General features: G+C 39.3%; 1 protein-coding gene across 3 annotated transcripts in view; it reads right to left on the bottom strand.

Annotated features, from left to right (window-relative positions):
- gbf1 (golgi brefeldin A resistant guanine nucleotide exchange factor 1) overlaps positions 1 to 25907 on the bottom strand; it is a 110973-nt gene that overhangs the window by 8611 nt on the left and 76455 nt on the right. Inside the window, exons 14-36 of one of the 3 annotated variants that reach the window (XM_030725215.1) lie at positions 23767 to 23865; positions 23483 to 23677; positions 22627 to 22816; positions 22237 to 22374; positions 22056 to 22144; positions 21772 to 21974; positions 21473 to 21596; positions 18918 to 19043; positions 16724 to 16806; positions 16085 to 16321; positions 15607 to 15700; positions 14423 to 14599; positions 11940 to 12004; positions 11202 to 11325; positions 10379 to 10450; positions 10123 to 10217; positions 9884 to 10037; positions 6077 to 6302; positions 5853 to 5989; positions 5356 to 5605; positions 3280 to 3500; positions 1489 to 1639; positions 118 to 248 (exon numbers count right to left, since the gene is read on the bottom strand). In XM_030725215.1, coding sequence (XP_030581075.1) covers positions 118 to 248; positions 1489 to 1639; positions 3280 to 3500; positions 5356 to 5605; positions 5853 to 5989; positions 6077 to 6302; positions 9884 to 10037; positions 10123 to 10217; positions 10379 to 10450; positions 11202 to 11325; positions 11940 to 12004; positions 14423 to 14599; positions 15607 to 15700; positions 16085 to 16321; positions 16724 to 16806; positions 18918 to 19043; positions 21473 to 21596; positions 21772 to 21974; positions 22056 to 22144; positions 22237 to 22374; positions 22627 to 22816; positions 23483 to 23677; positions 23767 to 23865 — 3381 coding nt within the window. Of the gene's footprint in view, positions 1 to 117; positions 249 to 1488; positions 1640 to 3279; positions 3501 to 5355; positions 5606 to 5831; positions 5990 to 6076; positions 6303 to 9883; positions 10038 to 10122; positions 10218 to 10378; positions 10451 to 11201; positions 11326 to 11939; positions 12005 to 14422; positions 14600 to 15606; positions 15701 to 16084; positions 16322 to 16723; positions 16807 to 18917; positions 19044 to 21472; positions 21597 to 21771; positions 21975 to 22055; positions 22145 to 22236; positions 22375 to 22626; positions 22817 to 23482; positions 23678 to 23766; positions 23866 to 25907 lie in introns of all 3 variants that reach the window. The other 2 variants (XM_030725216.1, XM_030725217.1) reach the window with 2 other exon arrangements.

Raw genomic sequence — 25907 nt, 5'->3', positions numbered from 1 at the left:
AAAAAGAATCATAAGAGCTTCAGTGATATGAGTCAAAGGTCATATTATTTACATATTTTATTGATGACTTTGTATTCTAGCAGATAGAGGAATTAATACTTTGTGTAGATATTTTACCTTGTTGAAGCAGGACTCCCATTCAGCTGCATCAAGTGTCTGCAGATCATGAACAAGCAGTGCCCTCTGGAGGTAGGTGAGGGCCTGCATACGAACCTGTCGCCTGGCATCACAGCACAACCAAGCAATTCCTGGGGGGGGTTAATGGAGAATGACAGAATGCAGCTGTGACCAAGAGACAGACATGAATATTAACAGCACTACACAAGCAAAGCATAGATTTAATCTGAAAAGAAAACTTTAAAAAAAGAAAAAAACCCAGGCTGAGAAGTTAAAATCACATCTAAACAATCCCCTTCACCACCCCCACCCCCAAAAAGTGACATGCATATATTCAAAAGACTAATCTGGGATCTACTAGAAAGTCAAAGGATAATTGTGTTTTAAGAATGCTTGCAACACACATGTTGTGTTGTAAGCATGTGTTTGGTTGTTATACAGCTTATGCAAATTACGCACCTGTCTCCTTACTGTTATTAGTCATATTCTTAATTGGGGATTCTTGTTAATTGGAATAATGACAAAAAATAAATCAAGTACTTTAGAAATTTTAGTATGTGTCCTTTCAGACCACCAAAAATGGTAAATCTACTGATTCTTATAAAGCGCTTTCCTACTCTACTTTGAGAACTGAAAGTGTTTATACAACCTGCCTCATTCACACACACTCATACAAGCACTTCTTTCTAAGCTTAAGTGCTTTCTGTCTAACATTCACACACATTCACATGGTTGCATCTGAGACCAACTTGGAGTATCTGGGTCAAGGATATTTTGGCATGCAGACTTGAGCAGCCACGGACTGAACATCAACCTTCTGATTAGAAGGTGACCTCCTCCACCTCCTGAGCTACAGCCACCAGTAAAAGCTAAGTTGTAGCATACACAGCACAGGATTTAAGTGGGAAATCTTAGATCAAGAAATACCCACTATCAACTGAACTTCAGTCACATTATTTCAATTTGACTCCTCATTTAAGACAAGCCTGGATGCAGCTTCAGAGGATGGTGTACTTGAGTGATCCTGCTGAGTCTGTTAATTCCCTCAGTATCTGGACAGGGAGCACTGTCTACTGAGTATTCCATAATTAGAGAAAACAAATTAAGTTTTTTTGTGATAAAATAACTAGTTATCATGAAAAAACTTTACATTAAAATCAGTCATTCTAAGGAATGCCATTGTCAACTTTAGTACTGCACAAGTCTGGTCACAAGAAATATGGCCCAATTTATAATTTTCTTGGTTTTAAAACTTACAATAAGACCTCCAAACTTTCAAAATTTAATAGTGAAATACTTTTATTGATTTAAATGCTTTGCAACTGTCACGCACACATTCACACTCTCTCTTGTATCATGATGGCAGCCTACCTTGCAGTAGGGGGCACCAGCAGCTGGTCCACAGTGTCTGTGAATCAGCCTCAATTTTCCTGCCTGAAGCCTCCAGATGGCGCTGCTCTTCTGCCCAGGAGCTGTAGATGCTGGCAGCCCGGGTGTGCAGGGTGTGCATTAGGTCTAAGAGCTGCACCCCCACAAATACCAGTATTAACAACAAGCTTTATATGTGCAGCATAACATGAAGCATTGAGTGTGGAATGATAACAGTAAAGTGAAACCATATAAATGCTACTTATTTACTGCAATCAGTCACTGAGTTTCTTTGTATCTGTGATAGTGAACAGTTTGATACAATCAGATAACGGGATTATACTATATAGCATAGAGATTTTAAATTATGAAACAAATCCTGACAAACATCCTTTAATATCACACTATAAAGTACAGTGAGATTATTATTACTCATGATTTACAAAAAAGCACTATTGTTCCTGTTACTGCTACATTTGGTTAAGGTTGAACTAATTCTTTGTATGGAACGGCAGCTGATTTCATCATGGACAAATTATGCTATTTTCTCCGTTAACTCATTGATCTGTACATTTTCCAAAAATACTGATAAATGGCCCCAAGTGCTCTAAATATTTATCAAAAACAGGACCCAAATTTATTTCAACTGAATAATTTCTTCACTAGTAGCTACACTTTTAGCTATACTTGAACAGTATTTTTTTCTGGTCATTTGATTAATGAGAAAAGATGCAAGTTCTTTGTAAGTTGTGTGTAAACCTACCTTTATTTGTAAAGTTATTAGTAAGTAATGATGTCAATAAATGTGTTTAAGTGAAAAGTACAACATCCTTCTGAGATGTTGTGGAGTGTTAGGAGAAGAAAATAAAATAAAAATAAAATCACCTCCGATTTGTAGCTACAATCTACCACTGACTACAAAACAGTCATGTTAGTGTGTGTGTGTGTGTGCATGCGAATGGAAATGTGTGAGTGTATGCATGTGTTTTGAGTTAAATCCAGGCCAGCAGCACAAAAGATGTTCAAGTATAAATCTAACTTTGAATAAACTGACTAAATGCTCCAACACTCTGAGAATATTTGTATACAAGGATAACAGCAGGTAAAGAAGCAGAGGGAAATGGCTTTCAGTGCCAAATTAAAAAAAGAAAAACAGACCTACCAACATCTACCAACAATCCCAAAGCAATTTATTCAATGTGTACAAAAACACTTACATTTAGAGTAAGTCTGCAACAGTGTGGAAAACATTGTAAAGTCAGGCAAGGTGACATTCTGTGTATGATAGGACTCCTATCATTAAACATCTCACCATTTCACTGCTATCATAGGAGTGAAATGGTGAGATGTTATTTTGAAAACTGTTGGAAACTCTGGTGAGCAATGATGGGAAAAGGATGAAAATATACTGCTAATCTCCTTTAACTTGGCATTCTGACCCAAGCCCATCACCACATCAGAAACACAGGACAGAAGGGATGCTGTCAGGAGGGGTGTTAAATTTAGAACTGACATGGCCCTAAATACTGCTTAGCTCTACATGACAGCTGTAAGGAAAGAGTCACCATGCAAACTTTTAGTGCAAGCAAGATTTGACGTTAGACCCATTCTAGAAGTCCCAACCAAGGCTTCCCAAAAACATTTTGACACCACAGTGTCCCTGGTGTAGGGTGTGAGTGTGTTACTGCACTGAAACGCTCATCTCGACTGAGACGTGTGCAGGTAAACAAGATGCTTTTGGGAGAGCTGGGTTCTAATGAACATAAGAAGGGTAAAGAGGTCTGTTGTACTTACGTCCTGACTAACCTGTAATGACACCGTGTGGTAACTGGCTGGGACACCCTCATCCTCCTCGTCATCACTGTGGGAACGGAATGGACGCTGGCTGGATGCTCTGCTGCTGCCTCGCCTCGTGCTGCCTCCGCTGTCTTTTTCCCTCCCGCCCGCCTTCTTCCTCATTCGGGACTTGGAGGGGTCATACTTATGGCTCTTCTTCTTATCGTGGTTGCGGTAACCTGAGGAAGCGTGGGGAAATCGAGAGTAATCTACTAGCAACAAAGGTGCCTGGAATTTTTTTTTTTATCCTGCCTGCTTCAAGGGTTTGAAACATGTTATATTAAAAAAAATAACAAGAACAGCAACATAATCATAATAGTGATATCATTAATCAGGGTTCATACACTTTTTCCAGGGTCAAATTCAAGACTTTCAAGGTCAAGATTTTCCATCCATCCATCCATCCATCCATCCATCATGGAGCCTATACTAGCTGTCGTAGGGTGAGAGGAAGGGTACACCCTGGACAGGTTGCCAGCCTTATATTCTCACATGGTAGAGTTAAGGGGAACAGACTAATTTTAATGTTTTTTTTTTTTTTAAAACATGTTTGTCCCATAGCAGCCACTGTAATTAGGAATGTCTGTGTAGTCTCAAGAGCTTGAAAAAAGGCAATTGGACTAATTGGATTTTTTTGAAAAACTTTCACCTCTTATCCAAGAGGCTTCTACAGTTCTAAAACCAAAAGGTATTTAAACCCTAGCAGGGGTTGTCCCTTTTGGAGGTAGTTGTTGACCCACTATTGATCATGTATGTCATCACATGAGCCAAGGTGTGAAAAAAGGCATGGGACATTACCACCAGGGGTTTCAGGTGAAACCACTGTGAAACCTTGCCCCACCCTATCATGTAGGGTGGGGAACCTCACCTAATGTAAAGTGTGAATGGGGGTTGAGGTGCCTGGGAAGGGATCTTAAGACTACACTGTCCTGTCGTGGCGGCTCTTCTATATTGTCCCATGCGTTTGTGGAGTGGCTGTTTGGTTTCTCCAATGTAGAAGTCAGAGCGCCCTCACTGCACTCCCTTCTACCTTAGAGGGAATTTGTTCTGCCCGGTGATGTAGGGTCCTGATCGCCCCAGGTCTGTGTTCCAGCGGGTGGTGGGAGTCAAAAAGTAAGTACTTATCTGTGTTTGTGGGCTTCCGGTAAACTTCAATGTTGATGCTTCAATCTTTCTCACTGAGCACAGCACAGTCCAGGAACAAGAACCTATTATCTTTGGTCTCCCCCCTGGTGAACTTAATGTTTTTATCCACTGAGTTGATGTGGACAGGGAAGTGTTCCACTTCTTGGGATTTGATTTAGAGCCAGGTGTCATCCACATCTGTACCAGTGGCTAGGAGCCAGGAGCTTTGCTTTCCACTTCCTCCATGTAAAGGTTGGTTACCATGAATGACACTAGGAATCCCATGGCACATCCATGCTTTTTTTTTCTGTAGAAACCCTTGTTGTATTTGAAGTATGTGGTAGTAAGGCAGAGGTCTAACAGTACGCAAATCTGATAGCAGGTAAAGCTTGTTCTGTTGTTTAAGAAGTTGTCTTGTTGTATTCGTTTTCTGACTTGCTGCCTCAGTTGTAGGTATAAGAGTGAAAAGTGAAACCACATCCAAGGACACTATGGTTTTCTCTAGATTCAGCGTAAGTTTGCAGACCGCACTGGTGAAGTCCATGGAGTTTTCGATATGTTATCCACAAGTGGCGCTAAAATGATGGTGAGGTGCTTGGAAAAGCCAAACACCTCATAACCATCTGTACACCTAATGAGTCAATGACCACTTCCAAAGGAGACAACCCCCACTAGGGTTTAAATACCTGGGACTCTCCACCTTTTGATTTTAGAACAGAAGAAGCCTCTTGGATAAGAGGTGAAAAAAAAAAAAATCAAAGAAGTCCAGTCACAGAACTCAGATGACTGAAATCGACTGATATCTAGCAGTGAAATTTTTACAAACTATGAATTCAAGTAAAAAAAAGTCTTATCAGAGGTTCTTATGATAAAAAAATGAATGATTCAATATTAATTTCTGTGTCTCACCTCCATTGAGGCTGGCCTCCACGAACACTCGTATTGCTCTAACACACAGTTCAAAGTTGTCAGGGGTGACATGAGCGGCATCTCGGACAATGAAAGAGAGTGTTTCCACACACTTGATCAGAGACTTTGTGTCATGCTGGCCCAGGTCCTGACCCAGTGTCAGACTGTACTGGTTGACCAATGGGTGATTCAGCTGAGGTTTTGACCCTACTACAGGGGTCTTACTCATCTCAAGGTCATCTTTCCCAACCTAGAGGGGAAAAAAGAAAAATTAGAAATAAAACAAATATTTTGAGCCACTGATTGGAAAGTCTAAGAATCAACAACAGGAAAATAAACAAATTTTCCTTACTTTATGTATGATACTGTTACATGTGACTGCCCATGTTTCAGTGTCACACACAACATACTGTTACTCATCAAGCAGGTATTCTGCATAAATGTGAGTGTGTGTCTATGTGTGTGCATGTGCTAACCACGAGCCATCCACTGCTTACTACATCCACATCAGTTGCAGAGCGAGGGATCCGGGTCTTGCTGTGTTCAGTATAGACCTCTGAATCAGATGTGTAGCCACGATCTAAGCTCACTTCACTAGGATGATGAGATGACAGCTCACTATCTGACTGGGCACCTGCAATAAATGCCAACAAAGACATTTTCATTTAAATTCCTTCCATGTTGTTTTTATATTTATTTATAGATGGTTGTTATGCTGAACCTGTGTCGTTGTCACTGGTGGTGGAGGTGAGCTGGAAGGAGATGGGAGGTTTAACTCCAGCTCCAATGCACTCCAGTAATGAGAAGAGTGTGTACCAGTCATCTGTACAGTGGATGTTGGCTGCATTAGTTTTCAGTAGTTCATGAAGGCCATAAGCCAGTTCCCTGCTGACCCGGGAAAAGACGTGAGGTTTCATCATCAGTAAGAGACGCAGGGAGAGAAGAACCTGTGTGTGTATGGGGAGAAAGAACAGTGTGGTGATCTTTCTGTTATTTAAGGGGTCATTCACAATTATCAACATTTTCCAAAGAGTACTCTTTTTCAGAACACCCCACCCCCCAAAAAAAGACAAAATGTTGATCTTTTTTCATGACATTTAATTTCACCTGGTTCTTTGGTATTTTAATGTAACAGGAAGTATAAAAAACACATCCTGGTGTTGAAAAATGCTGGAACTCTTGGTATCAAATACACTCTTTCTTATCAAAATATTGTATTGTTGCACTAATAAACAGATATACCTATATATTAGAAATTATAGGGTGCAATAAACTGATTTGAATTTTAATTTGAACATGTACTGCACTGCACGTATGCAAAATGTACGTGCTGCCACGCTGTACAGAGTGGCAGTGGAGCAATCTGTCATCTGAATAACCGGTCTTGTGCCAAAAACTGATCATCAGCCAAAAAGTAAATGGTAAATGGTAAATGGACTAGTTCTTATATAGCGCTTTTCTACTCAGTCAGAGCACTCAAAGCGCTTACACAACATGTTTACATTTACCCATGCACTCACATTCATACAAGCACTTCCATGTTTATACTAAGCTAAGTGCTTTTAATTAACTAGCATTCACACACATTCATACTCCGACAGGATGGTCGGAGAGCAAATTGGGGTTAAGTATCTTGCCCAAGGATACATTGGCATGTAGCCTGGAGTAGCCAGGAATCGAACCGCTGACCTTCCGACCAGTAGGTGACCTGCTCTACCTACTGAGCTACAGCCACCCCCAAAAAATAAAGTGATTTCCGGCATTTGACAAAAAAACTACTGCTGTATTTATATTGCTGTAAATGACTTGTTGACCTACAATCTGTCAAGAATATCTCAAACATTATCTCTCATGAATGATATCAATTTAATATTTCTGAGTCATAAAGAACATTTCTGTCACAAGGTAGAAGCTGCAATCAGTTTTTGGCAGCACCAGCGACCAGTGTTGCCGACTTAGTGACTTTGTTGCTAGGACTTTTTAGACCCTCCTCGCGACTTTTTTCCAAAAAGCCACTAACGACAAATTTACAAGTCACAGCAAGAACAGCAAGTCAGGCACACACCCCTATCTGCGTCAATGGTGCTGTAGTAGAGCGGGTGTCCAGCTTCAAATTCCTCGGCATCCACATCTCTGAAGATCTCTCTTGGTCCCTCAACTCATCAATCCTGGTCAGAAAGGCACAACAGCGCCTTGACTTTCTTCGGACACTCAAAAAAGCCTACTTGTGTCCCAGAATACTCGTGAACTTTTATCACTGTACGATTGAGAGCATTCTTACAAACTGCATCTCTGTGTGGTACGGCAATTGCTCCGCAGCTGACCGGAAAGCTCTTCAGCGGGTGGTTAAAACCGCCCAACGCATCACCGCCACTCAGTTACCCACCATACAGGACATTTACAATAAACAGTGTGTGGGCAAAGCAAGGAACATTATCAAGGATGTCTCTCATCCCAACCATGGACTTTTCACCCTACTTCTGTCTGGCAGGCGTTACAGGTGCCTCCGCTCTCGTACCAGCAGGCTCAGGAAGAGCTTTTTTCCCGAGGCTGTAACCCTGCTAAACTCCAGCTCACCATTGTAAAAATATCCCTGCACTTTGTACCACATTTAACTCTGTACTTTTTACAAATGTTTCATTTTGACTGTATATACAATGAGTACAATTTGCACATGGCACTATTGCACTACTTACACCAGCACAACAATAATGCATATACTGTATATACTTGCCATACTTATATACTTCACCTTATTTATTCTCATTCGTTACCCATTCATGTAGTTATTTTAGTCACTTTTATTTCTCTGTAAATACATGTTAGTCTATTTTGTATAATCAACATTATCTGTTTAATAGTCTTAATATTCTTATATGTCTCCTTATTTCACCTATCTGGTCACTTCTGCATTTTAACTGTGTATTATATGTATATAATCCCTATCTTGCACTTCTGGTTAGATGCTACTGCATTTCGTTGGCTCTGTATTTGTTCACTCTGCACAATGACAATAAAGTTGAATCAGAATTTAGGAACTTTTTCCAGTGACACTGGGGACTTTGGAGAGTTTCGGAGATAGGCCAGTGTTGTGGCCAAAAGTGATTTCCGGTATTTGCCCCCTAAAAAAGGATTGTGTATTTAAATTGCTGTACTTTTTGGCCTAAAATCTGTGAAATGTGTCAAACATATCACTTATGAATGATATTAACATTATTTTGAGTGAGAAATGACACTCCTGTCACAAGGTAGAAGGTGCAGTCACTTCTTGGCAAAGTGACTTTCATGCATTCTTTATTACTGAGGGTAAAAAACTTATTGACATTAAAAAAGTATTTTTTCCTGTGAGATCTGTCAAGAGGGCTGCAGAAATTGCAACAGATATAACATTACAGTTCGATAAAGTAGCCAAAACGGACTGGATTGATTATAATGTAGATACAATAATACAGAGTAGGGGTGTGCCATTATCAAAAGCTTTCTGGCTTAAATAACCTAATAAAGTCCACCACCTAACAAATTATTCTGTATCTCGTTTGTTTGTCATGCCACAGAAGGACTGTGGGCCTGGTCTTACTGTGCATTTGACCTGCAATTTGACCATTTATGTTCAAACCCAATTCTGATAAGTTCTGGTCTCCTCAGTTCCCAGATGTTTGTGGACTGTTAAAAAAAATAAGGCATGACACAGTTAGAAACACGGCCCTATCCCAACTTTTTTGAGACATGTTGCTTCCATACATTTTATCAGATTCAACATTTGATATGTTTTCTATGTTCTATTGTGAATAAAATATGGGTTTATGAGATTTGCAAATCAGTTCATTCGGTTTTTATATACATTTTAGACAGTATCCCAACTTTCTCAGAATTGGGTTTGTAACTGTTAATAAGTCCTAAACTCTTTTATATAATTCTAACCAGATCACCAAAAAGCAGAGATGAAATTCTGAGGCCACTCCTCGGCATCGCTGAGAAACTCAGTCCATAAAATTTGGAACAGAATCTGTGACAACAGGCAGGCCCACCACCAATGAGTCCAACTTTTGCCAGCAATGTGGACCAAGCTCTTGCAACAGTTGTACAGGGACTGAATGGCTCATAGCAACGGGCCAGACACCCCTTACTAATTAACATACAGTTAATATTGTGGAAGAAGACCGCGCATGAGGGTTGAAATGAACGCAGTGCATTGAGCACAATGCTGACATCTTTGTACTAAGGTTATAAGTAAAACCAACTGTAACAGATGTGAATCAAAAAATAATAATCCATCCTCACTGGCCGCAAGGCTAAAAAGAGACTCACCTAAGTGCACTTGGAAAACAGAATCAGTACGCTGGTCAAAGAGATCAACAAGACAGATGACTTTGGCCCAACCAGTCAGCCATTTGGGTTTAAGCTGAACTTTCAGCCTAAAACTGTGACTGTTTGAGAACTTGAGGTGATTATCTTATCCTGTAGCACCACATCAAATCATCACATCAGCTGCTGCTGCAGTGTTGGTGTCAGTGTGTGTTTTGTATACCTGTGAGCTAATGTCTTCTCGTCGTAGCAGGCGAATTGCAAGTCGAAGGAGTCCCACTACAGCCCTCTCCACCAGGAAGCAGCTCTCATTAGCATGAACACAGAGGTGGCAGAGGTGGTCACGCACTGTCTGCCACACACAGGATACACGGTCTCTGCTCACAAATACAAATGGAGAGGTCAGTAATGTGTTAAAAATCACTGACAACACAAATGATTTGTGAGGAATCTCATTCCTACCGGTTCTCCAGAACGATACGCAGCAGCATCTCCAAGCAGAAGGCAGCATCCTCTTCATCATATGTCTCTTCATCTGGGGTGACTGATATCAGAGCCTTAGGTGAAGAATCAAGTTAATTAGTGGGTTTATGTTGCACCATGAAGTAAATGATATTTATTAAAAACTAGGCCACAGGCACGTTAAGCAAACACTTCTACCCAGACTGTTAAAATAAATATATGTTGATAAGAAGTATTGATATTAAACAATAATAACCTTCATGAGCTCCTGTAGAGACTCCAGCTGCAGGAACTTACTCTCTGTGATCAGTTTTTCAGGGTCACATTGCTAGGAAGAGAGAAATACAGTGTATAAAAATCACTAAAGCTATTCCAATGACCCTTTCAGATCTGAATAGGTCACGGGAATAGCTCTAGTGATATCACATGCCATACACAAAGCAAAACTGCATATCTTAATAAGTTAAAATGTGCAAGGTTGTAAAAACTTAAGACTGCTGAAATAAAAAAATAATCTATTAAAGTTCTTCCCATTTTCACAGCTGACCCGAGTTTAAAAATATCTGAACAAGACAAGATCTTTTACAAATAGTTCTCTCATTATAACAAAAAAAAAAAGAAGTAATCACTGTAACACTGCAAATATTTTATAACATGGGGTATTTTTTTAAATGTACAGTTTTGGTGATTTTACTACCTAGTGCCAGATTATAGTTTCCTCCAGGAAACTGTAATCTGGCACTAATAATTGATAAAACTGTAGATACATTAACTGTAGACACAGTGTTACACTTTAAAATAACTAATTGTATGTAAGTGCTGCACTATGGAGTGGAGGCATTTTTATGGCACTTTACTCTGACTACTCAAGGCATTTTAGACCTTACTCATTTTGCACTGTGTCAATGTTACCAGATAAAAAACAAAATACAATACCTCTAGTAACTGTCTATGGCTTTTAATACCCATTCATTTGAGAGAGTATTTGAACTGTAATTATTTTTAAAAAATTGAAGGAGCTAGGTGATAAGAGACAGTATGTGTTTAGACTATGTTCACACCTGCTGAGTGTTCAGTACCTTTATACAGTGGATGGCAGCCTGTTTGGCTTCCTGGTTTTCTGTGGATGGTCCTCTGAGTCCTGATTGCTCAGCTCCACTAAGTGTCAGCCAGTTGACAAAACTTAATACTGCTGACTCGCCACTGGTATGCAACAAATAAGAAAAAACTTCATTTTACTCTTGGCCCTTTTAGTAAGACTCTTTCATGATATGTCTTTCAAATTGTTTTAAAAATCCACTCTGTTCATATGGGAATTAATTCAATTTTATTTGTATAGCACCAAATCACAACAAACAGTCGCCTCAAGGTGCTTTGTATTGTAGGTAAAGACCCTACAATAATACAGAGAAAACCCAACAGTCAAAATGATCCCCTATTGAGCAAGCAATTGGTGACAGTGGGAAGGAAAAACTCCCTTTTAACAGGAAGAAACTGCCGGCAGAACCAGGCTCAGTTTTAATTCTCTTAATTTTAAGAGAATTAAAACTGAAAGGAACTTAACTTGATGAAAGAATTAGTCTGAGACACAAACCCGCTTTGGGCTTACGTACATCCAACATAAAGCTCTGCAAAATCAAACATGCAGAGCTACCCACTGTGGCAACCCCTTGTGGTAAGGGAGCAGCTGAAAGTAGCTTTAGCAAGTAACATGGCTAGAGTGATGGCAAAAAAAAAGTATTTGGCAAAATGTCTGTTTTCTGTGACATATTTATTATGTAGATCTATCAAAGATGGAGGATGAGATTTGTGTGTACCGATTTGAAGGCATTTCCTCTCTTTGAAGAGAAATCTTCCCATTTGGCTCCACAAAATCCTCTACCTGAGGATACACAAGCACAAATGTTTGAGAACTGCATGGTAGGTGTCAGCAGAATATGTAAAATGCACTCTCCACTGTATATGTCTCCTTAAATAAAACAAGACCCATCAGCAGTGGGGACATCCTGTTGCCATTAATGAAAATATAAAATAAATGTAGAAGTCAGGACAACATTACAGCCCCATTTCATAATAGAAAACCCTTCAGCAAATATCTCATCATGATTTGCAACACTATTTTGCCCTAATTTGGAGGTCTTGCCCTAAACTTTTATCCAAATAATTTTAGTCACCCCTAGGTTAGTAAAGATTTAATACTTATTGCAGCAAAAATATGTATCAAATATTGACAATCCTCATTAAGTCAAATTAGAGAAAGTACATACCGCACTCTTGTACAAAGGTGTATACTACATAATGCCTTTCTATTTATACAAGTTGTAACAATAAGCCAGACATAATGCATACTTACAAGGTATTCACTTCATATTATACTCATTACTACATAATGCACCCATACTATCAATGCATTATTTATAACATCACTATAATCATAAAGCAACCACGTACAAAGCATAATGCAGCCATGTTGTTTATATTTGAGCAATATTGCTGAGCAGTAGGTATGGCTTTAATTTTGCTCAGTGATGTCTGTACTAATTATGGCCATGACTCATCTCTGACAGAAGCTGGCATCACAGGCTAATCAAGAAGGCTGCAGGCCAAGAATTGATTTTACTATAAATAGACTTTACCTAGAAACTGATTCCCCAGTTTCTCACCATCTAGCTACTGCCAGCTGTTCAGTGATCTAGGACAGTTGCTAGATATTGGAAATCCCACTTCCTTCACTTCAGTCAATAATGGTCAATTAGATATAACCAATCACACTACACGATATGATCACATGATTAGGCGTAGCCAATGAGGCATGAGAAAGTAGCTGCATATCATTACCATATAGTATCATAGCATTAGCAACCTGAAATCCTCCATGCTGTTTACTCTCCACTTCAGACAAATACAGCCAACGGGTACAAAGGATACAAAATATCCAGGAATATGAATATTGTGTTGCATATCTTTGAAGAATAAAGAACACATGCCAAATTTCATGGCTCATCTCCTTGTGGTTTTGGAATCTATAGACCGGAAATGTAAAACCTCACAGACAGACCCCCAGATGGATAGATGGACAGATATATAAATATCACGTTGCATATCTTTGAAGGGTAAAGAACACACATCCCAAATTTCATGGCCCTACTTCTTGTGATTTTGGAGTCTATAGACCAAAAAGATAAATCCTCAAGGACAGATGATATGACAATATCCTCCTGCTTTCTTTTGTGCAGAAGGATAACAAATAAATATACAAAGAAAAAGAAAAAAATCGCTATATCCCACAGGCAGTGGGATAACTAAATAAAAACTACCTAAAACGACAAAAACGATAATGAAATTAATTGACACTTTCGTCAACAAATTAAAACGAGACGAAAATGCTTGACGGGGACGAAATCCAATCAGAACTGACTTAATTTTGTGACAGGGCGGGGCAAGTTAGGAAAACATCCAATCAAACACACAGTAGCGCAAATTTGCTCTAAACCCCGAACGGACAAACTAGCCTGTGGTCTTTACGTCCGATAGAAGTAAGTCATGTAAACAAAGTCAGCAGGGAGAAAGAAGAGCCGATGTATGGACACATTTGTCCTTTGACGTTGTGACAAACAAATCGATGTGTAAACCATGTGGGGCAACTATCTCGGGTAAAAACACGACTAATCTTAAACGACCAGTCACCCAGATCTCCATGCAAAGGTCAGCATTTTAATGTCATGCAGGGTAAAGTGTTTTTCCCAGTTTGTGTTTAGAGAAAATCTCCACACCGCGGTGGATCAGCCTTTCCTAATCTTAGTCCTGAACACTGCCCTGTACCTTTCAGAGCGTCCTGCTGTAAAACGCTCGGATTATCTCAGTAAGGTGGTGTTAATGATCAAGTGTGTGGGAAGCAGGTGAAACACTAATGTTAATGTTATTAATAATATTCCATAACTTTTAATAAATGTTTAATTTAGTGTAAGTGTGTATAATGACTTATTCAAGAGAACTGAAGAAAAAGCATTTACATTTTACACCCTTTATATTTTAGTCGACTAAATCGACTGTAGATTTAGTCGACTGTATTCTTACGATAATTTCGTCGACTAAAACTAGACTAAAACTGAAACTATTCAGATGACTAAATTATGACTAAAACTAAATTACATTTTCGTCAAAAGACTATGACTAAAACTAAATCAAAATTTGCTGTCAAAATTAACACTGTCCACAGGTTGCACGTGCACTGTTATCACAAAGGAGACCTTATCCGATCACTGAGAGAATGCAAAGAGTTTAGAAATGGTGTCCTGACCTCAACCATGGCTTTGGGCAGGAGCTCAGCCCTGAACAGCTGCAGCATGGAGTCCATGATGTTCTTCCAGCCCTCTCTCAAGATGTTGCCATGCCGATGAGCGAGGTCAAACACCGTCTTGGCTGCGGTCTGTGCCTTACTGTTACTGCCAAACACAGTTGGAAGATTTTCCACAGCCTGTGGGGGGAGAGGACACACCAACAGTTAGACATTTGAACACAATTTACACATCTTTACTACAATACTATTTCACCCAGCACTTCTCTTGCAGTTCTTTACTGAACTGACTGAGCTATATGCGGTCACCTCACACTGTAACGTGGCTTTTCAGCAATGGCACTTGATTTCTACAGGTGAAAACATACTTTCACTGCATCAGCAGTGTAGAAACATAATAAGTGATACAAACATTTGATAAAATCTTGATGAATTAATTTGTGCCAAACGACTTGTCTGCGGATTCTGTATCATTAACACGCTTACAACATAAAAGTTTAAACAAGGGCACAGATGTTTGCATGGTCTCCTCTTCCTCTAAATATTTGATACCCAGCTCATAGAGAACTCTAGTGAGAATGACTAAGTGTGGCCACAGGTCAATGGCGCCCCTCAGCCATGTTTTGTCTGGTATGCAACTGAATACATAAAACTACAGTACATTTCCTCACAATTACTACTGAATTCACACTACTATACTGGAGTGCAGTATTTATATATTTGTGGAAACTAAACTTTGTATATAGTTTGGACCATTGCAAACAAAATGCGAAATAAAATCCACTGGTACCTTCATTACATCGATTACACTACTGTACTATTCTCTCAGCCCTGCGTCCACTAACGTGTAACAGGTGCACAATGTTAGAAATGTAACAACCTTTTGTGCTCTTAGGGAAAGTGATTTTGGATTTCTTTGTTTGATGCATGTTTTTTTTTTCTTGTGCACCACCTCAACTTCCAACCAAACCTTAAATTATTCATTGAAACTACGCTGTCTCAGCCTGCCCCAGTGATATTTCAAAATGGATTATGCACCTCTCTGAATTAAAAGAAACTAGTGTCATAATGTGACTTCTTTTCTGCTAAAGATAGAATGTTGTCTTTAATTTACTGCATTGTGGTCGGGCGTGGAAAAAAAAAAAAAGGATTCTATTTTAATTCTATTAGCACAGCAGTGTCCTCACCTCACTGCTTAGAGTGGTGAACTTGCAGAGTGAGATGATCAAATTGTCAAATACGTCGCTGAAGCCATAGTGAGCTGCAATCATTGCACATTTCCTGCAGGGACAGAACACAGGCAACTATAGACTTTAACATTGAACAAATGCATACAAATTTTTAATACTGCACTCTTGAAAACCTTAGAATGCAATATAAAATTATTATACCACCAATCACCCACTAACAAAGCCCAACTTCAAGTCTGCCAAAATTCTGCTTGTTTTAACTATTTTAATTTTCGTTGTATGGATTAAAGGATATAGCAAAGTGTAGCAAAGTTTTCACTACAGCAACTACATCTTAAGAGTGTTGAACTGGTCTGTTGCCCTGTGACTGACAATAGCACAACTTCTACTCAAGTGGGTTAAGAAAGCTTTACTCCTCAATCAAATCCCCTTGGTTCAACACCTTAGCCACTGACTACTTCTGAATATTGCATACCTGAAGCCAGTGATGGCCTTCTGGATGATGACGTCATCCAGGCTCTTGTCAAAGACATAAGAGAGGGCAGCAATAGTGGGACCCCAAGTCATGGTGAACAAGTCATGGTCGTAGCTGCCGGACGGCAGGTAGAGAAAAATGCCCTCTGGCGATGCGCCACGGTGCAGTAAGACACTCCATACGTAGTTCTCCTTCACTAAACCCGTTTGCTCATCTGGCATCACAATCTCCTCATTCCTAAAAAGTAAAGTACGTGTCAGCTGTGACATCAGTCAATTCATGTCAGCCTATAAGGGCAGCCTGCTTTGGTCTTTTTTCCTTTCTCAATGAAATAAGCCAAAACTCTCAAATATCAAATCAAGTCTACATTTGAGCATTCAACAAGAAACATAATTTCCTAGTTGTGGTGGTTTAAAATTAGCTAAAGATCAAATCACTCTGACTTCCGGCTTTTGCCACAGATGTAAACACTTTGGAAGTGCTTTTAGAATTGGATAAATAAAGCAATGGGCATGTTGACAATTCTGACATTTTATAAACTGAAAAAGGCTCGGCAAAAAAATGTGTCTAAGATGTAGCTGCTGATCAGAGATGCTGGCTCATGCATCAGGTGAGTTGTGTGGTGTGATAGCACCTTACTTGATAGCATTATAGATATCCTCCAACATGTCCTGGTCAAAGTCTTTGTTTCCATTTACTCCCTTCAGATTTTTCTTGAATTGCTGTTTAAAGAAAAAAAAATACTGTCAGCTGTAAATAATCAAGGTTGGTTTCCCTCCAGAAACTGCATTCAAACACATCACATCACTACTGGACTGTCAGTTCCGCTCTACACTTCAACACAGGAGCTTAGCCAAGATACCTAAGCCTCTGGCATTTAGTGCTTTGTTAACTGAGCATCAAACCAACAATTAAAAAGGCCTTGAGTGGAGACACACTCATGTCATTTAATATATTTTGGGTCCATCATTAGGAAAACAGGGACTGAAGCCAAAAAGCTCCTGTAAATAAACATGACTACCCAGTGATGACGGACTGCCTCAAGCCTTGGTTTTATGTCTCGACTTGGCAGCATTCACCACTTTAGCAGGTATGAGGAGGGAAACCAGAATCTGCTCTGCAGAGATACACAGAGAAATGAACACCAGTAGAGTCAGAGGAGCACCTATCTGTCACGCTCATATCAGGGATACACTGTCTAAAACTCACATATAGTCACTCACTATTAGAGCTGCTCTGAGAGCAGCTGCTGGCACCAGCATGCTGTGTTTCATGGACAAAATGACTACCATTCCACTGACCTTAGTTGAACCTCACTCAAAGCATGTCATGTCATTGTCAGGGAACAGGATCTGATTTACACATAGTGATGCTGACCATAGTTTTCCCATTTCAAAAATAACCCTGCTGCCAACACATGCTGTGATGAATGTTACATATCGCAAGCTGCTAAGTAACTGAAGTGCTAGGCGCCACTTTTATTGGCCTTCTCCAAACTATTGTGCGGAAGCCTCTGTCTGTTGTCTGAGCCCAGAGATCAGTAAGCCTTCTTCACCAAACTGCGCTGACTTGTTGGAGATGTTTGGGGATCATTTCAACACGTAACACCAGCAGTATGATGAGATCAGACTCAACTAAAAAAAAAAAAAAAAGTCCTTCTACTAAGTGTGTGTATATAAAAAGAGTGAGAAACCGAGAAAAAGAAAGTGTGTGCCATTGTTTATCAGTGTGAGTGAACCACAACCACAAACTGCCCCAGAGACACTGTTTAGTCTTCAGGCGCTGTCAATCAAAGGCAGAGAAAACAGAGACGGCAGATAAAACAGCCCCCCCCACTCGCCCCTTCCATGCCTGTTTAGAATTCACCTCTCAGATGGATCACCACTGCCTACAGCTGTTGGCTCTCTGAAGCGCCAAGCTTCACCAGTGCACATGCTAGCTCACTCAGAGGAATTTCACACCATCAGACATAAATGATGGCGTGTTTAAGAGAGAAAAAAATCTGAATACAGTGCAAACTGACATTTGTTTAAAACAATGGGACAGTGTTATAGTGTTCACAGATTTTGTAAGAAACACACAAGTTTCTATCCTGAAAAGTCTTGCTGGTCAAAGCTACATTACACAATAAAAGGATGATACTAGTAATTTAAAAAGGTCAATGTATCACAATTCTTTAGAATTAAGACAAGCAGATAGATTTTTTTTTTATCATACCACAAAAACAAAGATGAATAAGTCATGGTAATATTAGAGAAAACATATGTTGAGTTTTCACCTATAACTTTCATCACCTAAACTTTAGCTTATCTCCAACAGTGTCTCTTTATTTTTGTGTAATCCTGTAAGTCTTCGTTTGTGTTTATACTTTTTCTTTTTAATCTAATGCACATTAAAAATAACACCAGCTGGGAATTTGCTTTTTTATTTATCCTCTCTCAGTTAGTGTATTAGACCCCTATCAACAGCTTTTTGCATTCTACAGATGGTATGGTTTTGTGGAATACATTGCTGCAAAGGGAAACAAGTGCACGAGTGTTGTAGGGCTGCTCTTGGCAGTCAGAGAGCAGCAAGGTCAGAGAAACCTGAATACATTTATTTTATTGATCAAAAGCTGTTTTTTATGTTTTGACTGCTATAACAGTAATTTCCCAACTTTTGGGATAAATAAAGTAGTTCTTATTTTAGTTTATCAAAGCTCAATTCTCTTGATGCCAGGATGCCACATTCTTTCAGAGGACCCTTAGGTAAACAATTCCTGTCCATGCACACGAACATTTTCACAGCTATTTCATGTTTTGCGACCATGCAACACACGTGACACATCACTTACCTCTACAGTCATGGGAATATTCTGCTTGCGGACATTGTGGTTATGCTGGTCAGTGTTCAGCATTATAACAGCGTAGGCCAGGGAGAAGCCTGCATCGTTGCTCATGAAAGGAGAGCCATTTACTTTCTATAAAGACACACAGCATTAAACTATATATCATACAATAAACAGTGAATCCTTTCTGTTCAAAGACAAAATCAGAGGCTATTTTTCTATGTTACATAAGAACATCTAACCTTGTTTCGACACTAAGTCTCACATGACCTCTCAGCTGGTACCACACTGACCCCATAGAGTGGAAAACTCATTTACAGTGTCACTGGCTAGAATTAATCACCTACTCTTTCAAAGCCACTATTCCTGTGTATGTGGTTGTCCTAAGAAAAGGACATTACTAGGAATAGTTTCCAGGTCATATGGCTCCTCCTGCTATTTTGAGGAGTCAAATGTTCCCCCTGTGGAGTTTGTTCTTTGCTTGTCATTGTGTGTATGAGAGTCTATGGTGACACTTATGTCATCCCATTACTATAGTCTAGAGGGTTAATCATAATAATCTGTGACATCCATCACGTTTACATCCACTGGAATTACCTGATGATGGAATAGATTGTTTGTGACCAGGCTGAGAAATGGCAGGAATTTCAGTTTCATTTTCAGGTATAATGGAACAGGTAGGTGGGGTGAATTTATTGTTTTACAAGTTTGTAGATGCAGTGCAAAGGAGTCATGGATGTATCGTAAGTCACAAGTTAACCATCACTTGCCAAAGAACATTAATACTTCATCCAAATTATCATTCTTTGGTGTGTTAGCCCTGCAACAGACTGGCAACCTGTGCAGGGCACACCGTACTTCTTCCCCTATGACAGGTAGCATAGGCTACAACCCCTCCTGCAATCCCTGAATTGATTAGCAGAAACAAATGGATGGATGGATGTTTCTCTAGGTCAAGGTCAAGTTTATTTATATAGCACATTTAGAACAACAAAGTTGACCAAAGTGCTGCACATTAAATTAGATAGCCCCAAGAACTAACTTAGATCAGAAAGTTTGCACAAAACACATTAAAAGACAATAAATAAATAAGAAAAATAAATAAATAATGAAATAAAATAGAACACATTTTTTAAAAAAATACCATAAAAAAATCGTCTAAAAGGAAGCAGCCAAATGCCAAGGAGAAGAGATGTGTTTTTAGTAAAGATTTAAATGTGTGTATTGTCTGAGCTGAGAGGTAACACATTCCATAGTTTCGGTGCAGCTGCTGCAAAAGCTCGATCACCTCTCTGTTTTAATCTAGTTTTAGGCTTCTGTAAGAGAAATTTGTTAGATGTCCTCAAAGCTCAGCCAGATACAAAGGTACCAGTCCATTTAAAGCTTTAAAAGTCAGTCTTTAAATCTATTCTAAAATGGACAGGAGCCAATGAAGGGATGACGCTTTTATACCAGTCAAAAGATGAGCTGCGGCATTCTGGACTACCTGCAGGCAGCGCACAGATGACTGATCTGTGCAGTTTTAGAGTGCACAAAGATCCTGTTGTGTTGTGTCTGAACATCCCCTAAAGCCTTGCTGTCCTGGAGATGTGCCAACTCAGTATTCTGTTCATAATGTCTCTTATGCACTTTATAGGGGTGGCATCATAGAGGTGGCTGTGGCTCAGGAGGTAGAGCAGGTCACCTACTAATCGGAAGGTTATGTTCAGTCCCTGGCTGCTCCAGTCTGCGTACCAAAGTATCCTTGGGCAAGATACTGAACCCAGAGTTGTTCCTAATGCATTCACTGGAGTGTGAATGTGTGTGAATGGATGCACGTGAATTAGATAGAAAACACTTAGAAAAAGTGCTTGTATGAATGTGTGAATGAGACATGTATAAAGTGCTTTGAGTGCTCAGGTAGAGTAGAAAAGCACTATATAAGAACCAGTCCATTTACTTTTTCCACTGTTCACTTATCAAATATATCCAAAAGCCTGACATGCAAATATTACAATATAACCAAGGTAACTCCTTTTATCTCTAAATAGATTAGAACCTTTGGCTTATTTGGCATAGCTGGACTCAGAAAAGAGATTATTTAATTCACTGCACAATTTTCAACCTAAACAGCTAAAGTGATGTCACATTCATTGACAACATCATCAGGGAAAGCTTGATTTTGTCACAAGATTCATGCTTTGAAGAAGACCCAAATCAGAGTGCTCTGATATGAATCTACACTTCTGTGAGACTGTTCACAGGGGTTAACCCATGTTCTAAAATTTCAATATAACACTGTCAGTTCAATGACAATCTTCTGTTCACACTCAGTCTTGGCTGTTCCTGTAGTTGAAACATAGCCTGATCACGTTCTTATTATTGTTCCATTCAGTAAAACTTTAACTTTTGCAGAACTGTCACAACTTCTTTTAGTTAAGTGTGAAGTAACCCAGTCCAAAACTACACTCAAGTGACTCAAGTGTCACGTATAGCCAAGGCCATGTGTAGATATGTCCTGCTAACCCTGTCAAGTCAGTTATAATGAACTTTAAGACATCAGCTGAGGAAATGCGTCTTACATGCCAGTTGTCTGTGAAAGTTTCCAGAAGTCTCTGAATAACAGGAGCTTCTCCAGGCAATCTAAAGGCCTCCAAGTAAAGCCGCAGAGCTTCGTCAATACGAAGCCCCTGGAAGGCGAATGTGCTGCAAAAAATAAAGAAATGTAAAAATAAGTTAAAAAATAGTCATTATTATTAATAATATTTAATTGCAAAATGCATTCCTAGTTATTATCACTGAACACACAAGTGCTTCCTGGCTAAATCGCTGGACCTTTTAAGAAAACAGTCAAATAACATTTAAAGGATGTTAAACCTACTTTACAAAGCTGTCCAGGAGTTCTGTGTTCTTGCGATCGCTGATGTACTCGCCGATCATTTTTTTGTCCAGTCGGGGGTTTTCTCTGAGCCACTGGGCCACCTGGTTGTTGTCCATAGGGTCACTGAGGAGGCCTTTTTCCTGCAGGAACTGGATTCCTTTCTTGGGTTTCTGGTTAAATTGCTCTGTGCCTGTGATCAGCAGCTTGACATTTGGAAAGAAAACCAGCTTAAAGAAGATCTTATTTTTTTTTAATGCAATTCTCAATCAATGAATACCACTTACCTTTTTCTTTGTTCTAATTTCCATTAACTCCTGTGAATCGGGTAAATATGATGAGAAACGCTGAGGCTTTTTCAGAAGTCTCTTTTCACCTGGAGAAAAGAAGTTACATTAGTTTCAACTAAACAGTTTCCATCTACTGCTTAGAAAAACTTTAAAACTTTAAAGAAGACCCAAAACTCACAAGAATCATTATCTCCGTGATCCTGTCTGCCCAGTCTCATTTTCTCGGCCATCAGATATCCACTGGTTGGAGGATACATTGGCGCCTTTTCAGGTTGTGAAGGACTCAAACCATCCGTACTGCCCAGTCTATTAATCTCTGAAGACAAAAAGAAAACACGTTTGCACAGAAGCTCTTGATGTTAGACATTTGTGCTTAATCACTTTAGGTTGATGTCCTGAAAGAAAATCAAAGCGCTATATTTACTATTAGTATTATAAAGAGATAGAGACAATAAATACAAAAAAGACAAAGGTGAAAAAGAACACAGTACATGAAATAACCAAACTAAAGCTGTTCTTTGAGGTTCAAAAAAATTAAAATGTAAAGTTATTTATAAGTTGTTTATACCAGATGTAGAATTTGTTCCATTTTTGGCTGAGCCCTCTCCCTCCAACAGAGTCTCTGGCTGGTCTTGTTGAGCAGTGCTACTGAGCACCTTGGCCTGGCAGTGGGCTTCAGTGCTGTCAATCACTGTAAGCAGGGCCTCCAGTGACAGGAGGTGGGTGGTGTACAGCTGCCCCGACACTGGGAATGCATTCTATAGCAAAAGGAGAAAAAAACATTAGTTTTCATATAACAATGTTTTAACAAAATATGTAGTAATTTTCTAATTATAATGCCTATAATTAGACATTCTTGGAACACGAGAGCTCTGCATACAGACTCAGTCAACTTTCCTTGTTTGGACCTGGAGGTTTTTTCTTTTAATAAGAGTTGAACCAGCTTGCAAGAAAAGCAAGAAAAAATAAATAAATAAATAAATTAAAAAAAAAGCTTACTATCATCAATGCTGAAAAGGTTTATGCAGGATGTTTTCTATGTTCTACTATGAATACATTCAGTGTACATAACAAGAGAAATAAGTTGCATCTGCTTTCTGTTATCGTTAGTAGTGTGAGAATTTATTACCTGAAAAAATGTTATATTTTTTCAATACACTGAATGAGTGGTGAAGACAGGCTACCTTTTAAAATGAGACATTACAAGGTAAAGAGGTAAACATTCATCTGAACACAAATTTTCACCATTTCTTATACTATAAAACAACAGAAGAAGAAATAATTTCTTTAAGAGCCACATCTCATCCAAGAGAAGACAGATTTCTACTGGTTTGCCATAAGCAGGACTTGGTGTCTATACAAGACAGAAGTCAGGATGTTTTCAATACTAGGATCTTAAAAGTGAACCTTTCAGGGGATGTTACCTTGGACAGCAGCTTGGTGAGATCTTCAAAGAGATTGGAGCAGTAAAAGTCACAGTCATAGTTAATGTAAAGCTCAGTGACAAAGCTGGGAATCCTCCATAACTGGACCAGTGCCTCCAGAGCCACCTCCTTCATCTCATAGGGCATCTTAATGTTCTCTGAAGTGATGATATCCATCAGTTTCTTAAGGTACATCTGCCAGGTCAAGTAAAAGGGAAATGATTATCAGGGACTAGTCTGATAAAAGTCGACAGAGTCTGGATGTATAAATAAAAAAAAGCTACCTCTAGTTGAAACTTTAGGTGCACTCTCATGCTTTCAAAAAGCAAGAAGCAAACTCGTATAGAGGAAGCATACAGGTTCATACGGTCCACACTCAGCAGCTGGAACACAGATTAGGTACATCATCAGCAAAAACAGGGCTCTTCTTCCTACCTGCAACCTGTGCTGCCCTACATAGTGTTCAGGTATGACATGAAATCACAGTGACTTTTGACCAAAAACAAAACCCATCACAGATGGGGAAACCTATAGACGGAAAAGTAAAAGCTCACGGACAGATGCCCGGATGGATGGACGGACAGTATGACGACAGTATCCTCCCACTTTATATTAGGCGGAAGGATAGAAATTCAGCTAATTTGAGGCCAAGTAAACAGTTTGTGCTGAATTTGAAGAAATTCCCTTAAGGAGCTCAAGAACAGATGTATGGACAGACAACCTGAAAACATAAGACTTTCAATCATGTCTGCCATTTGCACAAAGTGCAAAACAAATAAATGGCACAAAGTAAAAGTCATCCCAGTAAGGAACCAGTACCAAATGTTTTTCCATTAATCTTAACCTGTTAACTGGCCGCTCCAAAAATGCCTGAAAAAGCATACCCAAATTAAATCAGCTGCTGTTCCTGAACTCTTTGGACTACATGCAAAAGCTTGGTCTCTTTGTGAAGAAGACAAGCTATACTTTTTCATTTTTGCAGTCAAAAATGCTGTAACTGTAATGAGTATGTAGCTATTAAGTTTGGAACACAGAAAAATTAGACAATTTTTGCCTCACCTAGATTTTTCCTGTTTGTTTTTATGTAACTACACACTGAGTGTAGAAGGTATGGATTGGAAAATATAATGAAGCTGTAGAATGAAATCGTTTTAAGGTGTATTTCAAATTTTATCAAGATAGCACAAAAACCTAATGTTTTGTAAAGGTTTTTTGTGTACTGATGTCCAGGCATGGTCTCACATGTGCCATTTGGAGACTCCAAGGGGCAGATGTAAGCCAGCAAACTTCAAATGGCTATAACTTCTCAATGCTTCAACATACAGTCATCAATGAGTGTTCTAATCAAAGATACTACCCTGAGGAATCCTCTGCTATACACAAAATTACTGCTAATGTGAATTAATTTTAAGTATAGACATATAAATCAGAGGTTGCCCTAATTTGTAAAAGAAGGAAAATGCTGGGCCTTCATTCAAAAAAAAAAATCCCAGTCTATCTTCAGTGATTCCTTCACACACACAAAATAAATAAACTGCATATTGATCAACAGTTACAGTGAATGTAAACACTACATATACACATTAAAAAACCCACAATCTCCCAGTTGTCCTGACATACAACCTACAACCTCCTCGCAAACAATTACCCCCACCCCCAAACACAAAGGAACCCAAAGCCCACCACAAAGCGAATATCACGAATATCAATAAACACTGCTCTTAGCCATTGTGTAACCGCCGTGAAAGCCCATCGAGACGTACATATTTACATCTAAACTGCATATAATACGAGCACGAGTTGGGAATAAAAACTTAGACTTACTATGAAACGCCTTCTGAGTAACAGCTGTTTGTTTGTGTTCATTCTGAAGCAATAAAACCGGTCGAATCAGCGACAAAGTGCTCTAATAAATAATAATCCACTCTTGTGAGTCACTTTGTCACTTCGTTGAAGAAATATAGCTTGTATTGAGATATTTATACAATCTGTTAGTGAGAAAAAGTACCGTAAACACTCTCGAGTCACTACGGTGCACGGAGTCTTACTTCCGGCTTGGCTTTGCGCACGTAATACACACCCATTGTGCAGCAACTTTGTGGGTCTATCTGAAAACACACCCCATGATGCCACATACCCACGTGTCAGGAATTTTATTGGCTATACATCTGTGGTTTTAGATTTTGGGTCAGAGCTGACCAATCAGAACAACTGGAGAGTATTTGGGGCATGTCCAGAGAAGTCACATGATGCTGTCTGGTTATTATTGGCTCTGGAAAACCCATTTCATAACATGATTGGCCAAATGAGGTGTCAATCCAATTCGGAGGGTCTACTCTGTCATATAAAAGCACTGTCAGCACGGACTGCAGCGTTCCTGTGATGGTATGAGGCTTCAAAGTCGGAAAGCACCACAAACGTCCCG

The sequence above is a fragment of the Archocentrus centrarchus genome, unplaced genomic scaffold (genome assembly GCF_007364275.1).
Source record: "Archocentrus centrarchus isolate MPI-CPG fArcCen1 unplaced genomic scaffold, fArcCen1 scaffold_50_ctg1, whole genome shotgun sequence".
In the NCBI taxonomy this organism is placed as follows: domain Eukaryota; kingdom Metazoa; phylum Chordata; class Actinopteri; order Cichliformes; family Cichlidae; genus Archocentrus; species Archocentrus centrarchus.
This window is presented reverse-complemented; position numbering and strand designations above follow the sequence as displayed.